At 46.9% G+C, this 17,853-nt stretch overlaps 1 protein-coding gene across 2 annotated transcripts in view; it reads right to left on the reverse strand.

Moving 5' to 3' along the window:
- Positions 1–826: 826 nt before the first annotated feature.
- UCMA (upper zone of growth plate and cartilage matrix associated) overlaps positions 827–17,853 on the reverse strand; it is a 32,607-nt gene continuing 15,580 nt past the window's right edge. Inside the window, exons 2-7 of one of the 2 annotated variants that reach the window (XM_024578453.4) lie at positions 13,587–13,704; positions 11,223–11,703; positions 10,849–10,914; positions 10,651–10,746; positions 6,564–6,662; positions 827–1,444 (exon numbers count right to left, since the gene is read on the reverse strand). In XM_024578453.4, the coding sequence (XP_024434221.1) occupies positions 1,347–1,444; positions 6,564–6,662; positions 10,651–10,746; positions 10,849–10,914; positions 11,223–11,283 (420 nt within the window). In that variant the 5' untranslated portion in view covers positions 11,284–11,703; positions 13,587–13,704 and the 3' untranslated portion in view covers positions 827–1,346. Of the gene's footprint in view, positions 1,445–6,563; positions 6,663–10,650; positions 10,747–10,848; positions 10,915–11,222; positions 11,827–13,586; positions 13,705–17,853 lie in introns of those variants that run through there. The other variant, XM_053922442.2, reaches the window with a different exon arrangement.

Here is a 17,853-nt window from a genome sequence, read left to right on the forward strand (position 1 = left end):
GTACTGTTGGTGGGAATGCAGAGTGGTGCAGTCACTGTGGAGAACAATATGGAATTTCCTCAAAAACTAAAAACAGAACTGCCTTTTGAACCAGCAATTCCACTGCTGGGATTATATCCTAAGAATCCTGAAACACCAATCCAAAAGAACCTATGCACCCCAATGTTCATAGCAGCACAATTTGCAATAGCCAAGCACTGGAAGCAACCCTAGTGTCCATCAGTAAATGAATGGATCAAAAAACTATGGGTACATTTACCCAATGGAATACTATGCAGCAGAAAGAAAGAAGGAGCTCCTACATTTTGTGACAGCATGGATGGAACTGGAGAGCATTATGCTAAGTGAAATAAGCCGGGCAGTGAGGGACAAATACCACATGATCTCACCTTTAACTGGAACATAATCAACAAAATGAACAAACAAGCAAAATATAACCAGAGACATTGAAATTGAGAACAGGCTGACAGTGACCAGAGGGGAGAGGGGAGGGGATAATGGGGGGAAAGGGTGAAGGGTTTACAGGAACAATTATAAAGGACACATGGACAATAACAAGTGGGGGTGGAAACAGGGGAGGGAGGTGGGGACGGCTGGGGTGGTGGGAAGGGGTGGGGGGAAAAGGCAGAAAATTATACTTGAACAACAATAAAAAAATAAGAATCTTTTAAAAAATAACATCTGCAACAAATAAAAAAGTGACTTCACATAAAAAAAATACAACAAAACACAGTTGAACCTTAACACTCTTCAGAGAAACACCTGGGCTCTGTAACCACCTCAGAGAATGCTTTTGCCAAAACAATTGTTTTAGCGTTGTTCTTTCATGTGACCACTAGGACATACCGAGGAAATAGTGAACAGTACTCCTGAGTTCAAGGTTTCAAATGACAAAGTCAGTGTGGGGGACATTGTACCTCAGGGGAGGTAGGTTGGCACCCTTTAGTTTGGGATTCAAGAAGATAATGCATTGTTGACTCAGCATTTTTATTTGTAAGCTATAAGCAAACATGGAATCTTTCCTCTTTACTGTGATTCTTTTCATTGTTCTATCAAATAGGACTCTTACTTTGGAAACAATGATTAAGCAAGGAGAAACCACTGTAGGTTTGCTGCTAGGTGGCCCCAGGGCATTTGGTCACCTCAGAATTCATCTGCAAAGAAGCGAGGGCAAGGGCTTTTAATCCATCAGAAAGACCTTACGTGTTTACCACTGCACACCCCAAGTTGAGACCCTTTGAAGGGACTTGTTTGTGTGGAAGAGAGTTGCTCAAACACCTGGGACGGAACACCTGGGGTGAGTACATGCATTTCAAGCTCTGTCTTCTGGGTTTGCGATGATGAGGTCAGATGTGGTGGCGGTTATAGAGGTATGGCGGGTACAGGCCATCATAATGCCACTGGCGCCATTGCTCAATAGCCTCGCGGCTTCTCTCTTCCTGTTCTGGGGAAGAGAGAGAAAATTGTGTTAGTATGAAAAGGACTCTAACCTGAAGAGAGTCGCCAAGCTGTCTTGACAGCTGTCAACCCAGCCGTGGTGCTATGAACCAACTGCTGGTGTGTCAGTGACGGACATCAAATGTTGGAGCTGGCAGGACCTGCGAGAACCCAGAATCCAAAGGTCATACTGTAAAAATCAGGCCCAGACAGGGGACAGTCATAGTGCCGGCTGCCAAGTTCGCGGAGAGCAGGCTCTGGCATCCCAGGTCAGGGCTCTTTCCTTATACAACCAGCACAGGGGGAAGAGCCTCGTACAGAAACTGGCCCAGAGTTATAATACCTAAGACATAAAATACCCAGGTAACAAAATAGTAATAAAAGTAGAAGGGAAGCCATACCATTGAGAAAAAGTCATGAAAGGAAACAATTGTCAAGTTCGAATGATGGGATTACGAGTAATTATTTTCTCTACTTTGTTCTGTTTTCTAAGTTTTAAAAATGTTTTTAAAACTGCTCGAATAAAGGCATGGATGAAGAAAGTGTGGGGAAATCTTGACAATTTTTGATTCTGGGTGCTTTTCGATGGAGGTTTATTACGCTGTTTATACTTTTACACATATTTGACATTTTTCATTGAAAAAGGTTAAAAAGATCATAAGGGAGTTTTTAATGAGTAAGAAAGTCCTGATTTTATTGTATTTGATAAGGCCTATTTCTGAAGAACACTTATATTCAATGGTAGAAATAGGATCCTGAAGCCAATTCAAGCCTGTCTGCTCTTGTTAGGTACAATTAAAGCTCAATAACACGAGGCCTCCCATGTTTAACAATCATCTGTGCAGCTCCTCAAAAAGTTGAACAGAATTACCGTGTGAGCCAACAGTTCCACTCCTAAGAATATACCTAAAAGAACTAGGCATATACCTAGGAATATACCCAAAAGAAAACAGAACCCAATGAGTGGATAAACAAAACATAAGATATGCCCTGGCTGGTGTGGCTCAGTGGACTGAGTGCCATCTTGAGAACCAAAGGGTCGCTGGTTTGATTCCCAGTCAGGGCACATGCCTGGGTTGTGGGCCAGATCCCCAGTAGGGGGTGCAGGAGAGACAACCACACACTAATGTTTCCCTCTCTTTCTCCCTCCCATCCCCTCTCTAAAAAATAAATATTTTTTTAAAGTGAGATATAGGTATACATATGTGTATGCAAGTATTATTCAGCAATAAAAAGGGATTACCTTCTGATACATGCTACAACAGGAATGAACCTTGAAACATGCTAAGTGAAATATGCCAGACACTAAAAGACATATTGTGTGAGTTCCCTTCTATAAAATATCTAGATTAGACAGATTCATAGAGACAGAAAATATATTAGAGGTTACCTGGGACTGTGTAGAATGGAGAGTTATTGCATAATTGGGTACATTGGGTACAGAGTTTCTGTCTGAGGTGATGAAAGGGTTTTGGAAACAGTGATAGTTGTACAACATTGTGAATGGACTAAATGCCATTGAATTATACATGTAAAATTAGTTAAGGTGGCAAATGTTATGTTATATGTATTTTGTCACAATTTTTTCAAGTATCTTTGAAAAATATTGTTGGGAGGATGGGAAATTCTAACCAAAGAAGGTAAGATCAAGGGTCAAAAAGGCTGTGAGGCTGACTTCAGAGCCAGTGAAATGCGTCCTCTGTGCACTGAGCTAACAGCACAGCCTGGTGGCTTCAGTGTGCGGAGAAAATTTACCTGAGCGCCTGTGAGAGCCAGAGGACCCCCACAGAAAGGGCCCCTTGCTACCACTGGGCGTTCAGGCAATGTGGGAATCTTTCTTTCCTATGGGAGCTTTGCACTGGTGCTACTCCTGGTGCTGAAAATCCTCTTAGGGACTTTGTACCCCAGAGATCAAGCTCACAGAGTCGGGCCCAGACTGGAGCTTTGGGTGTTAGCTGTTGGCCATGCCAACCTTTCTCAGGCTAGGTAGACCAGCTGCTCTTTGCCAATCTTGAGAGCGTGATTCTCCTCCCAGGCCATGCCAGACTCTTCTTAGACCATGTTAACTTAGACAAAGGGAAGGCCCTCCTGGTAAAGACCAGAGGCCTGGACCGTGTGGCTTTCCTGTAGGGGACCACTTGTGGCCAGGCATCCTTTGTTCTGCAGCCAACCTCGGATGACCTGACTTAAGCTTTTGGCTTTGCAGGTGGAAGCAGACATATGCTACCACTTAGGCCTCAGAAGTGAGACCTCAGCACACTGTGCATACCCAAACTTTCGAAGGCAGACTCAGTTATTTTTGCCCTGTGAAGCTGGTGGTTTTGAATAGAGTTGCAATAAGCAGCCATGGCAGAGCCAAGCGAGGCTCTAACCTTTCCCATCCATCTTCCCCAAACCAGAACCAATGTGCCGGGTAGGTTGCTAGAGAGGCCTTTGGGGGGATTTTCAGGTGCTCAGGAAGGCCGCTCTTGTCCAGAAATCTCCCTCCAGACCACCTGCCTACAATTCCTCCCTTGGAAAGCTAAGTCCTTCTGGTGACCAGTGCTAATCCCTCAGCATTTGTTTTTTTGAAGCAAGAATCTCTAGGACAGGACAAATATCCAACGGCTCCCAATTCTGAGAATTGGTTACATTGTCAGATGAAGATAGCTAACTGAAACCAGAGCCCGATGGTGGGTGTGGGCAGCTGGGGCGTGGGGGCCCCAGGAAAGAGCACTGTGTACTGCCCCCGGGCGGACGCAGGTGTCTGCAAACTGGCAGAGGCCGGGAAAGAGGAGAAAAATCAGATATAGGTTCCCGTTTGTCAACATTTACCCTCAGGTTGCTGCCTGCTCTACCTCTCTGCCTCCTTCATGAAGGTGTGGGAAGACTCCCCTCTGGGGACCTCAGCTTTACCCATCTTACTTTATCCTCACGGGCCAGTTTCTGCATCAAAGGTCCTCAGGACCTCTATGCATTTGATCATTCTTCATTTACAAGAACATGAGCCTTGCTGGCTTAGTTCAGATCCCTTACTAGCCATGTCACCTTGGGTACTCACGTTCCCTGTCTAAGGATGGGTTTTGAAACTGTCAAGTGGAAATTGTAAGATCTCAGGGGCTGGTTGTAAGGATTGGGTGGTTCATTCCGCTGCCTGACAAGCAAGTGCTCACTGATGACAACTGCTGCCATCACTACAGTCCCCGAAGGCCTGTGCCCTGCCCTGCCCTGCCCTGCAGTGTCTTCATCTTTGTGGGCAAGGCCTGAGGTCCCTGATCTTAGTCTCGTCTGGCTTTGTTGCAGGGCCTGTCATCCCTGAGGTGCCTAACCTCTCATCCTAATTTCATCATGAAACGAAAAACAATAACTGTTTTCCACCCAGATGCTAGGGGTTTGGATTTGAAATACTTAAAAAGGCACAAAATAAAATGCTGTTATTAATATTATGAGTTAAAAATAAGATACTGAAGGAATTTTGGAGGTTGCATTCTCATTTTTAAAATACCTCTCCCCAAGCTGTCCACCAAGGTAAACAAATCTCCAACAGAAGGGTTTGCCTCTGAGCTACAACAGCCTGAGTTGTTCCCAGAAGAGTTTGCTTCGCCAGGATCCAAGCCCAACACCTGTTGCAGGGCTCAGCCAGGTGCCACTGCAGGACAATGGGATGGCCCACAGCCCTCAGGTATCTGATGATCACGTCCTTTCATTACAAGAGGCCCTGAGAGGGTGTTACCTCCCAAATCCATCATAGCAAACAAGCCAAGAAGTGACAACTTCAGCACTGAAATTGCTGACCTTCTCTAACAAAAGTTAGCTAAACTAGGGCCTGTGTCTAAGCTCATGTGCGTCCAGGAGCTTGCCCAGGAGCACTGCAGTCTTGAAAGACCAAGAAAAGGCCCAGGCTGGTGTGGCTCAGTGGACTGGGCACTGGCCTATAAACCTAAAGGTTGAGAGTTTGATTACCAGTCAGAACACATGCCCGGGTTGTGGGCCAGTCTGATTACCAGTCAGAACACTGGGGACCTGGGTTGTGGGCCGGGTCCCCAGTGTGGGGGGGCTGGAGGGGCGGTGCAAGAAGCAACTGATCAATGTTTCTCTCACACGTCAATGTTCCTTTCCATCTCTTTCTCCCTCCCTTCACCTCTCTAAAAATAAGTAAGTAAACTCTGTTTTTAAAAAAGAAAAGGACCAAGAGAAGGAAAACACATGTGCACACATGCACGCATACACACAGGCTTTCTGGCCTGACCCCTATTAAATGTTCCCATGGATTTTTGCTGTGGGTGACACTTGAGGGTACCTAGTAGATCTAAAGTCAAATTCAATCTGATGGAAGGCTATGTGGTTCAAAGATGGAGCCTTCCTTTCCACCCACCCACACCCACACCCCACTGCCTCCACTGAGGCCTTCATGAAATCAGCACTCCTGGGAGAGGCAGGAGCCCTGTTTGCCCTAGGGTTGAGGGCAGGAATGAGATGTGCCGATTGCCTGGTGAGACACACTGAGGCAAAGGAGACACTTAGCAGGGAAGACACTAACAGCAGGGGGTAAGGGCACAAGCAAGCCAGGTAGAAACATGTAGATGCCCGATGCTGCAGGTGCGTTGGAGCCCTTGTATCACCTCTAGACCTTGGTGTTGGAGGTGGGGAGGGTACCAGTGACCGGTGCTTTCTGAGTTTTCCTGGTGTGCTTCTACCAGCCAGATAAGATGCTGATTATAGTGAATAGGTAAACAAAGGCCTTGGTTTTCCAGGATGAGTAGTTCCTAGTGCCATTACACTGATATGAATCCAAGACACTTGAAACTGAGTTTGAAATCCTCCCAACCCCACTCTACCAGTGCTAAGCCAGAGAACATGGGCCAGCACAGTGATACCCCAGTAGGGGGAAATGCAGTCAGCCCCCAATTCCCCCAGCCCCACAGTCCCTGAGTTCATGGTAACCAAGGGGTTACCATTCTCTTCCATCCCTTTTCCAGTTCTATGGCCATTTTATGACTTTCTCCCTTATTTTCAAGATTCCTATAGACATGAAAGTAGAGATTCTCTTTCTAGTCTAATTAAAATGTTGGCAGAAGAAGCAGAGGCACCTCATGATTTTCCCACAAAGCCCCACTCCCCAGAGATGCTGGCTGAAGAGCTCTTACCATCATTTTGCTCCTCCACGAAGTTTTCAAACTCGTTTCGTTGTTCCTCGTGATATTCTCTTCGTAGCTCATCAGCCCGCAGCTTCTGCCTGTCCTCCGCTGTGAAAGGGCAAGAAGTGAGAATTGCCCCCAAGAACAGGGGCATCTGCAGATATTTAGGGGAACACCAGTCATTTTGCCTAAGAAACTTAATCTGGTTGGGAAGGGGTTGTTTGAGAGGGCTAAGGAGAGGGGCTTCACTGAAATGGTTTATTCCTTACATAGACTTTCAAACTTGAAGGACCGAGGAGGTCTTCTCAGCCAACACCACTTTGTGCAAATGCAAGGACTGAGACCCCAGAAGGTGAAGCAATTTAGCTTCACTCATAAGATTAGTGGTGCGTCCAGGTATACCAGGCCACTTAGAAACTAGAAGTCCAATGATCAGGAATGAATTATAAGAGGGAGTCATCCAACTTAAAGTTCATTTCACATTAATTAATACCTTCAAGACCATTCAACATCCTTGAGCACCCATCATGGCCAGAATGTATGGCACGCACTGGGATTAAAGAAGCAAGGAAGAGAGATTCTGTCTCACTGCTAAGAGGCATTATGGTGGTTGTGACAGGAATCCATACAGCGGTGGCCTGTGGTATGGGATCTAAGATGACCCCTGATACTCATACCCCTAGGTATGGTAATTCCCTCCCCTCATGTGGCGCCAGCCTAGTGACTTGCTGCTAATGAACAGAATATGGAAAAAGTGATGGAATGTGACTTCCCAGATAGCTTACAAACAAGACTGTGGTTTCTGTCTTGGGTTGGTGGGCCTCTCTCTGAGTTTTGCTCTCACTAAGAGATGCCAGCTGCCATGTTATACACTGTCTGATGAAGAGGTCCACTCATGGCAAGGGACTGGTGTCCTTTGACCAATAGCAAGGACCTGAGGTTTGCCAACAGCCGTGCGAATGAACTTGAAAGCCAATCTTCTCGCAATCAGGCTTTGAGATGACTGCAGCCTGTTGAAAAACCCTGAGCCACAGGCTACCGGTTAATCCACCTAGATTTCTGACTCTAGCAAATGTGAAACAATTAATGTTTGTTGTTTAAGCTGCTAAATTTGGGGGGTAATTTGTTTAAGCTGGTAGATTGGGGGTCAGTTGTTATATAGCAACAGATAACTAGTGCAGGATATGGGGTGGTCAGGCAAACTTCCTGATGAAAATACTAACCACATGGATGCCTTATTCTGTAAGGTGATTTTTCCAGTAAAGTTGGTTGTCAACCTTTTTATGAGAAATCTGAGTTCCACATTATAAAATCGGAGATACACCTCTATGGTTGGAAGAAATAACGCCAGTGAAAACTGAAACTGTCCCTGAGAACACATAAATATGGTGACTGTTCCTTGGTGGTTGAGCAATGAAGCTCACCAACAATACCTTGAACCCCAAAGGGAACCTCACCTGAACAACCACATCCCACCTCGTCACAGGTGCAGCTGTTTCTCCCCTGCTCTAATTTAGCCTGGGGGAAAAAATCTCTCCACATTTTAGACTTTTACATGTAAAAATAAATTCATTTCTAAGTTCATCCATTTTTGTCCTCAAATCTTCACCTTGACCTCTTTGGTGTGAGAGCTATGGTTGTCCAGTGGAAATCATTTAAAGAACACTCAGATATTTCAAAATATTTCTTTTGTCTGGGCTTCCGCTGGAAAAATCCATGGCAGCAGGAAGGGCATGTCTGGTGCAGTGGGAACCGGTTCCTCGGAACGCCTCAACCCACCCCCCCCACCCGCCATGATCTGAGGTATGATTCCCATCACCTCAAAGGGGGCAGACTGAGGTCCTGCTGCCCCCACCAGCTTGGAAGTGCAAGAGGAAGCGGGGGTTTATGGTGTGAGCAGAAAACGGAGGAAAGCCATTGGTTTTCTGCCCCACCCCTCAGTACCAGCGTGCTGGGAGAAACAGGTGGAATGTCTTTGTGAAATGATAATACTGTAAACCATCTCAAATCCTTCTGGAAATAAATACATTGATTAAATAAGCAAAGAATAAGTAAATTGATTAAATATAAGTTATTTATATTAGGTTTGTACTGTTTAACTTAACTAAGGTGAAAATCAAGTTATTTGAATTGGTCTCAGTGCAGGTTCCTTAGGTAAACCCCATGCTTTTCCTACACTTGTCCCTTCACCTGCATAGCTGCAGCGATCCTCAGTCCAGCAGCCCTTCCCTTCCCCATGCCTTGCCTCTTGCCCCACATCTACACACTTCTTAGGAGGGGATTCAGACGCAGAGAAGTGCAATGATTTAATCAAGGTCACGCAGCTGGTCAAAGCAGAGCTGGGACTGGGGCAGCCCCAGGCACCCACACTCCAATGCTGGATAGACCACACTGTGCATGGCAGAGCGCCCTTACAACCCACCACAAGCCCCCATGATGCTCCAGGCACCAGTAAGCTGCTCGGGCAGTGGGGGTGGGGTAAGGAGAGCGGGACAGGGGGTTTAGACTTTAAGTAAGTGCTTCATGAGCCACTGCCAATTCCTAAAGAAACATTACTCCAGAAAAGCAACCATCTTCCCCAGATGCCTTTTTGGAGGTGCCACAAATCAAACCTTTGACTTAGCAATGAATAAAGACAATTTAAATTCTCGGGACCAGATGCTATTCTTCCACCGTGCACGTGCACAACTCTTCTCAGAAACATGTGTTTCATTGAATTAGCTCCTCCTTTCACCCTAAAGTGGCCTGCATCTTCACCCAGAAGCTTAGAGATGTCAGATGCCTGTTTTCTGGTTCCAAATTCAAGTTTATCACTTGCCTTTTACTCAACCTGAGACAGAAGTGGGCATTGATCTCCTGCTCATCCATAGAAATTGACCAGGTGACAAGAGATGCACTTAGGTGCACCTGAGGTATTCTCCAGGCTGTCCTGGCCCCTCCACAACTCACTCACTGAGGTTCTATTTAAGGTGAGGAATCTCTGGCTTAGTCATGAACCTCTTTGATCGGCTCAGCTTCCGAGGATGGAAACTATTCGCCTCTAAAATTCATGCCTCTTCCCCACTGAAAGTCTGCCAAAAAGTTGCTTCTCAGATTTCTATCAAGAACTGCCTCACCCCCATCAGTCTTTTTGGTTTTGTGGCAGTTGCTAACTTTTAAATCCCAAATTGTGTGAGACCTGGAAATTTCCCCAGTGTGGTTATTTATCCATTTTTAAAAGGAATTTTATCTCCCAATATTTTCTCCTCTCTTCTTCCCCATCATTCGAAAAGAGTCCTATTATTTTTATGGAACAAGTTACCTTACTGAGTGTGCAGAGTGATACAAAGGGTTTATTCAGACACACACACAAGTACTGAATCAAGCCATAGACTCGGAGACAGTCAGCACTCAGAGTCCTTGGAAAAATCTAGTTCAAGGGCAGAAAACTCAAAAGCCTTTGAGAATTGGCAGGTCATGGAAATGAAGGTCCCTGCTAGGCAGGTGACACCAGGAATCCTTCAGGCAGAGAAGGAGACAGGTCTCTGAGCCCAAGGCCTTGCAAATGCATCGAAAACAAAAACTTTAAAAAAACACTGCTGACTGAACATCGTGCTTTCTTGGGTTTGTAAATAAGGAAACTCGGGCCCCAGGAGAGGAAGTGGCCAAGGCCACTTAGCAGCAAAGCTGTCACCAAACCCATAATCCCAGCTCCAAGTCCCATTGTGCCCCCATCCCTGCTCACGATGCTCTTGCTCTTGCATACACAGGCTCCCTTTGCAATACTCTGAAAAGCACACGCTGGCACTGTGCTCCTAGAACATAGATTCTCCCTTTTGTGTTTTTAACTTTATGAAACCTGGACTTATCTCATCACTGTGAAGTGCATATGACATTGTCCCTTTTTGTTCCTTACCCTGACAGTGTAGTCAGCCAAAATAAAGTGTGACCTGCCATCAAGGAAATGTGGAATTTCTAATTAAGAGCTGTAGCCACTTTGGTTCCCAGGGACCTAGGTTGAGTCCTTAGTCCCTTGCGGTGGCCCCCACAGTCCAGTTGACTGGGAGAGAGAAGGAACTGGAGGGACCAGCAGAAGGCGGGTCCCCTGCATGCTTACCGTTGATCTCGTCTCGGGATTTGGAGGACCGCTTGCCACGCTTCTTGAGGAAATTCAAAGCATCTGATTCCTGCATGAATATCTTCTGTTCCACACCTGTAACCCGAAAGAGGCCAGTCATAAGCAGCATGGGCCCACCAGGGCTACTGCAGGGGCTGACCCACCCACCCTGCACCACGGGGTGGCCCCTGCACTGACCTTCCTGGGCTTCTTGTCCAGCCACCTGCCTGGTGCCCACGGATGCACCTGTCCCCTCCTGCAACACTGTGGACAAGAGCACAGAGTGAGGGCTGCAGCACACCCAAGGGACCCTCACCCCAGCCAGGCCAGGACAGTCCCTCCCAGGCTCTGTGACTTGCCAGGCCCCAGTGTTGCATCCTGGGTCCCACACACTCCAGCCCAGAGCTGATCTCCCCAGGAAACCACCAGGCAAGCTGTTTTCTCTGCGTTGTATTATGTTACACACACAACCCAAGCACAGCCATGTTATAAACACCCGCCTTTGTCCCTGGGGCAGCCACCTGAGCAGCCTCACCTAACACCTGTCCCTCCTGGAGCCTCCCCATACTCACTGGACAGGAGGAGCACAGCGGCCGAGAAACAGGAGACAAGAAACAGCTGTTTCCAGGTCATCCTTAGAGAGGATGAGGCTCTGTCTGGGAACCACAGGGCAGGCAGAGAGGGTTCTGCAGACCCTGAGGCCTCTGGGTCCTCACTTCAGTGTCAGACAGGCCAGGAGACAGGGAGAAGAGATTCAGGAGGCTGGGATGCCATTGAGGGGGGGAGTGGGAGGGGTCCCAGTCGTGGCTTCCATTGGCTGCTCCTGCCGGAGCACCGGAGATGTTTTTGGCACCTTGCAACCCTCACAGAAGCAGAGCCTGTCCTTGGGGCCTGGGCCGAGACAGTTCCGAAGTGACCTTTCCAAGATCCGCACCCAAGGAGTTGCTGTCGCCCAGTCTCAGAGTCAGGATTCCAGAGACCAAGGGCAAGTTTCAAAGAGCTCCTGGCATCTACTGCAGAAGAGGTGGCGACTCTTGTCCTGGAGGCTGCAGCCTGCAGAAGGGAGGGAGAGGGGCTCAAGGGGGACTTCGACTCAGAAGTGAAGCAAGGAGGGACCAGAAAAGCGGGAAGACCCCCATCAGGGTGATGCTTACATAGACAGGTGGGACATTCCGAAGGTAACCAAAGTACCCCTTGCCTCGACACTTTGTCCCCAGCTGACACCCACTGTCAAGCAAAGCACGGATCCCTTGGCCTGTGGTCCCAGAGACCCTTCACGACGTTGAGGAAGAGAGCAGAGTCAGCCTTCCTATGTGGGGGGCAGAGTGCAGTGTGGGCAGAGCGCCCAGCCAGGCATACTCTTCTAGAGGCACAGCCTGCGTAGGGGAGAAAACGGGTTCCCAGAAATGGGGATGCTGATGGCATCGGAGCTGTACAGGGTCATCGGAGCACAGTGTCTTGGAGGTGCCTTGGTACCTTCACCTATTACGAACCATCCTCAGTGCTTTGCTACCGGCTGCAGAGTTGACTTTGGGCATTGCTCAGAATTTCCGTAATGGTGATCATGGCCAGACCTGGGGCACAGCCCACACACCCTCCTGGAGCTCCCCTTTCCTGAGGCTTACACAGCATCAACCTCGTGTACTTAGACCCCTGGCCAGGAAAGGAATGTTAATGGCAGGAACATAACTGAGGCCGAGTAAACAAAATAAATAAGCTGGTTTCCAGTGGAGAAAAGTGCCACTGACACCTGTCCAGGCTCCTGGTGGCTGGGCGCACACGCAGGGCTCCCCTTCCACACTGGCTGACCCCACTTAACAGGGGCGGGCTCTGCATGATCGACCCAGGAGGAGCAGCATGCAGGAGGACACAAGAAGGATGTATCTGTCAGATTAACTAGATGTCACGTGGGAGAGGGCGGGGCCACAGGACAGGGTGGTTTGGATGGGAACCTTGGGTGAGAAAGCAGGTATGTGAAACACCCGTGACATCCTTGCTACACTAATTCTTCTTGCTGCCCTTTTCAGTTCCATTTATTTCAATCCCATGTATTTACTGAACACCTATTTTAAGGCAGGTACCTGTGCTTATCCCTGGCTAACCAGCTTTGGGTAAACCTATCCAACATCTCCAAAGACAATTCTTGAAGGACAAGGGTTTCCAGAGCCCAGGTAGAAGGGAAGGCACTATCCAAAGGCCCAGAGAATCGAGGCCTGCTTGAGGAACTGAAAGTAGTTTTGTAATACCAGAGCCTAAGAGATGTGCAGAAGCTGAGATAGGCAGGGTCTAGGTCACAGAAAAGAGTTCAGCCTCCATCTTTGTGACGACTATGAGCACAGCCCTCGGGCCAGGCTCCGGGGTTTAATCCCAGCTCTAGACTAAAGCAGCTGCACAGCCTTGGGTGAGTCATTTTACCTCTGTGCCCAATTCCTTCCTCTGTCACTTGGACTGATGTGAGGATTAGAGTTAATGCATCCGAAGTCCATGAAATGGTGTGTATCAGGCACAGAGCATTGTGTGTGTGTTTGCTATCATGACAAAGCAATGAACCATTGAATGCTTTGGAGCAAGGAAGTGATATGAGGTTTCTCTTACAAACACCACCCTCCCAGCGAGATAGACGGGGAGAGGGATTAGACTCAAGTGGTGAGACTGAGAGAAGGCTGTTGCAACAGCTCAGATGAGAGATGATGGCGGCAAAAGGCAGGAGGAACAGGAATAGAGAGGACAGAGCATTTAAAAAGATTGAAGAAACAGAATAAATAGGACTTGATGACTGGTTAGCTAGGGTCAGTGAGGGGATGGGAGGAGTGAATTTCAAATGGCTCCTGAGTTTCTGGTTTGGTAAGTGGGTGAGATCATTCAGTGAGGTGGAGAAAACAGAGGGAAGAGAAAGCTCAAAGGGCATGTCACTGGAAAAATCAAGCACACGATACCTGTAGGATTGAAACCAGGCCTTGCGAGGTCAAATTCAGTGCCCTTTCCATTTCCTCATAACCATCATTCTGTGAATGTATCCAGGGAGGTCCAACTGTTTGGCGCCTCTGGATCACCCTAGAAGATGAAGAGTTGTCTCGGGCCATACATTAAATACACAAACACTAATGAAAACTGATGAGCAAAAGAAAAGGTTTTAGGTAAATTTATGATTTTGTGTTGGAATGCAGTCATAGCCATCCTGGGCCGCATGTGGCCCACGGGCCACCGGTTGGACACTAAACCATCACAAGTCAATTTTAGAGCACTTTCATTGCCACCCAAAGAAACCCATCCCCATCGGCAGTTCCTCAAACCGCAAAGCCCTAGACAACCACTGGTCTGCTTGCTGTCTCTATGCACCTGCCTCTTCTAGACACTCCATCTAAATGGAATCATACAACATGTGACCTGCTGAAGCTGGCTTTCCCTTCAAACACTGTGTTCAGGGCTCCTGCAGGTGGCTGCATGTATCAGTACTTCATGCCTTCTTATTGCTGGATAGTATTCCATTGTAGAAACAGACCATATTTATCCATTCACCACATAATGAACATTTGGGTTGTTTTTCCTTTGGGTTGTTACAAATAATGCTGTTATGAACATTCTTGTGTAAGTGTTTGTTCTCATTTCTGTCGGGTAGATATCTAAGAGTGGAATTGTTGGGTCTTGTGGTTTGACTTTTTTGAGGAGCTCTCACATCACATTTTCAATGTTCATTTACTCGTTTATCTCCTTCATGCTGGGAGGTCTCTTTTAGGAAAAGTTTCCACCTTGTTCATATCTAAAATTGTATGTGGCACAGAACAGATGCTTCATAAATGTTTGTTGACTTAATCAATGAAAATACTCTCAGTTGAGTACATTAAAAGGAAGCACTTATGAGTTCATTTCAAGAGACTATTCATAAGAAGGTACCTGTACAGGGACCTGAGATGTCCAAGTTTATGTGTCACTGGGTTGAGAGTTCTTCTCAAGCAGCAGGAGTGAGTTTTGTAGTTCATTTGTGAATTGTCTTAGAGGGAGAACAAGACAGCCTTCACATTCCCTTCACCTCGACTACACTTTAGACAGGTTTCTTCCCTGACCTTCTTTTCTTAGAGCATTTGCTTTAAAAAACATGCTATTATAAATTCTTACTCTTCCCTTTTGCAATATGTACAAAGGTTCTCCCAGCCTCTTTCTAGTTTTACAACCCAGAACATTTCTTTCTCAAGGACCTGGGAACCATATTTTTGAAATGGAAACATTGAAGGAGATAATACCGCCACCTAGTCTCTGTAGGAGGGGGCATGCCTGACTTCGGTGCATTTTTTACTGCAACTGTGAAGGCCAAGTAGCAAACACAGGTGGCCTACTAGTCCCCACACCCCAGCTCTTGAAACTTCTCCAGCCCTTTGTGGAGTCCAGTTTAGTCTCACTACTCTATTGAAATAGTCTAGAATAAAGTCCTCCTGGCCTGTTTAATTTTGTCAGTGCAATTAACGGTGCAGTTATAACCATTACCAGGACATTGACACAACTTATCACCTGGCCCATCAGGGACTGTGGGTGCAGCTCCGGTGAGTGGAAATGCAGGTAAGTGGTGAGAGGGTCTCCATGCAAATGAGATCAGTAGGTACTGTAGCCCAACAGTAAGCATTACATCAAAATAGATATATAAATGCCCATTGTCCATACCTAATGTTAACAATACATCATGCTCTTTTATTTCACTTCATTTTCAATGGACTGATTATGTTCCTCAGCCTCTCCTCACACCCCCACTCAACTGATAGGGTGAGTTAAGGATTTTACCAAAAATGAGACTCATGACCCTTCAAACCAGAATGTCCCCAGAACCCAGCTTCCTCAGGATCCCCCATGAAGGATCTAGATGAACACCTTTCTTGACACTTCCTCAAGCCTCAGCGTCAATGCAAAGGAAATACCTTAGGTATGAATATGAAGGCTTATTTGTTGGAGGAGAGAGTGACAGCTTGCAAAAAATTTTTTAATTCATTTGAAATCCCTGTAGAACTGACTATGTTGACACAGATGGGTGTGGAAAACGAGGGCTTCATGAGTCATGACATTTCTAAAACCTTTCTGGTTCCTTATGTTCCTATAGACAACACTCATTTCTCTAAGGCCTAGCCAGTGTCATGGAGCTTCTCTATAGCTTTTTCCTTGTGTGCCATGAGAATATTATCAGTCCCTATGAAAACTGACTAGAGGTCTCCTGGTGAAACTAAGTCTGACAGGAGATGTCTCCACTCACAGAGAATCAGCATTGCTAGCTTCATATTCTATTCCCAGCATGACCTACAACTTCCTTGAGCCTATTGAGAACGTTATAGGCCCTTCTCTGTGTCTTGTTTTTCCCATATCTCATCCAAGGAAATCAAGAAACATTTGTCCTCCACCATCACCACTAGGACGTAGGATGTGTTAGCTGAGAAAAGCTTTGGAGAAGACATGGGACCTTCAGCTACATGGAGTGCGGAGTGAGATCACCAAGCAGCCTCTGGGCTGATACGCGGCATGCAAGCACTGGCATGGCTATGCAAATTACTAAAACATCAAAATACATCTCACCATTTGGTCAAGAGCCGCTTTCCAGAGCCATCTCCCTAATGCCCTCTATCGCCCCAGGTGCCCCACACTTTCCCATAAAGCCCCCACTTCCGATAATCCATTATCTAAAGTGGTGATTCTTGGCCCAGCAGGGAATGTCCAGAGCCCTGCTCTGCTCCCACAGCAAGTCTTTACTCTGATTGTTCAGTGTTTGTCCTGTGCCAGTTAGACATTTTTAATGTCACTCTGAACTCAGGGGTTTCTTATTGCTCACTGAACCGTGAATTTGCCTTATATTTTCTCACCTGTTTTTGACACCTCTGTTCTGTTTCCCGTACTGAAGTACTATCCCGAACCTCCATCAAAAACCCCATACTTATTAGCTTCGTGTACAATGACTCATGTACAAGGAGGTTTAAAGTAGATTTACTACAAAAGTGAAAAATTGGAGACAATTTAAATTAAACAGCATGGCGCACATTGGTGTGTGTGAGAGAGAAGAGTCTGTGTCTATTGGAAGTATTTTGAAATGCCTGGAACATGATGATATCCTAATAGTTGTTGACAAGAAGCTATAAGAGTGTATAGGTAGCTGGGTGCTCTACCAGGAAGGTATCTCTCTGGAACAAGTTCTGGCTTGCCGAAGAATCACTGTAGGGGAAGATAGAGTAGAGTAAGTGATACAAGGGAAGGGTAAGTTGGCCCTATTTTTTAGGATCAAGACCACCTTGAATGGCTAAATCTTCACTCTTGTGAGGGTTTTGTGGGAGGGGAAGGACAGGTAGAAAAGAAAGTGGAAGGGTGGCAAGTGGTTCAGGTCAGTGAAGGGGACCTTGGGCAGGTCCTGACCCAGCATTCCTTGGGCTTCTTGTCCATGGAACCAGAAAGAGCTAATCTTTAAGAATGATATGATTTATCAGAACTGGGCCATGAGGCCCTATCAGGTGTGTCTGACCTTTTGGCATCTCTGGGCCACACTGGAAGAAGAAGAGTTGTCCTGAGCCACAAACTAAATACAGCATGTCATCACAAAAAAAATATCTCACAATGTTTTAAGTAAATTTACAATTTTGTGTTGGGCCGCATTCGTAGCCATCCTGGGCCTCATGCAGCCCACGGGATGCAGGTTGGACACTCCTGCTATACTGACAGTCTCCTGGGGCTCATCTGTCCCCAGAGAAATGAAATGAAGGGACGTTTACTCTACTTCTTGAGACAGCAACTGGAGCAGAACAGTCCCTACCATCCGACCTCCACCTCTGGGGTGCCCTGTGCTAGCATGGTGGCCTGGGCCCCTCCACAGGAGCCTGAGCTCTGACCAAGACCCATTAGCTTCCTCTGCAGCCTCCTGCCTTTTGACCCAAGAGACAAAACTGCTGCCCATGTCCTGAGCTGCCTCAGGCTTTGGGAGTGGCAGCTTGGTGCCCCGGGTTGTTGGTGCACTGTAGCCTTAACCTCCCTGTCAGGGGTCTGAAGAGCAAGCATCCCAGTCAGGGTGGCTCAGAACCCCTCTCCTGAGGATGACACTTTGCAGGTGAGAGGCCCACACCCACAGAATCACTACTCTAGGAATGATGACAGCTTAACAATGGCAGCTGCCTTAGGAACTAAAGACTTGACCCAGGTGCCGACTTGGACACAAGTCACGGAAGCCAGGTTCCAGTGCAAAGC

The sequence above is a fragment of the Desmodus rotundus genome, chromosome 4, assembly GCF_022682495.2.
Source record: "Desmodus rotundus isolate HL8 chromosome 4, HLdesRot8A.1, whole genome shotgun sequence".
Classification (NCBI taxonomy): domain Eukaryota; kingdom Metazoa; phylum Chordata; class Mammalia; order Chiroptera; family Phyllostomidae; genus Desmodus; species Desmodus rotundus.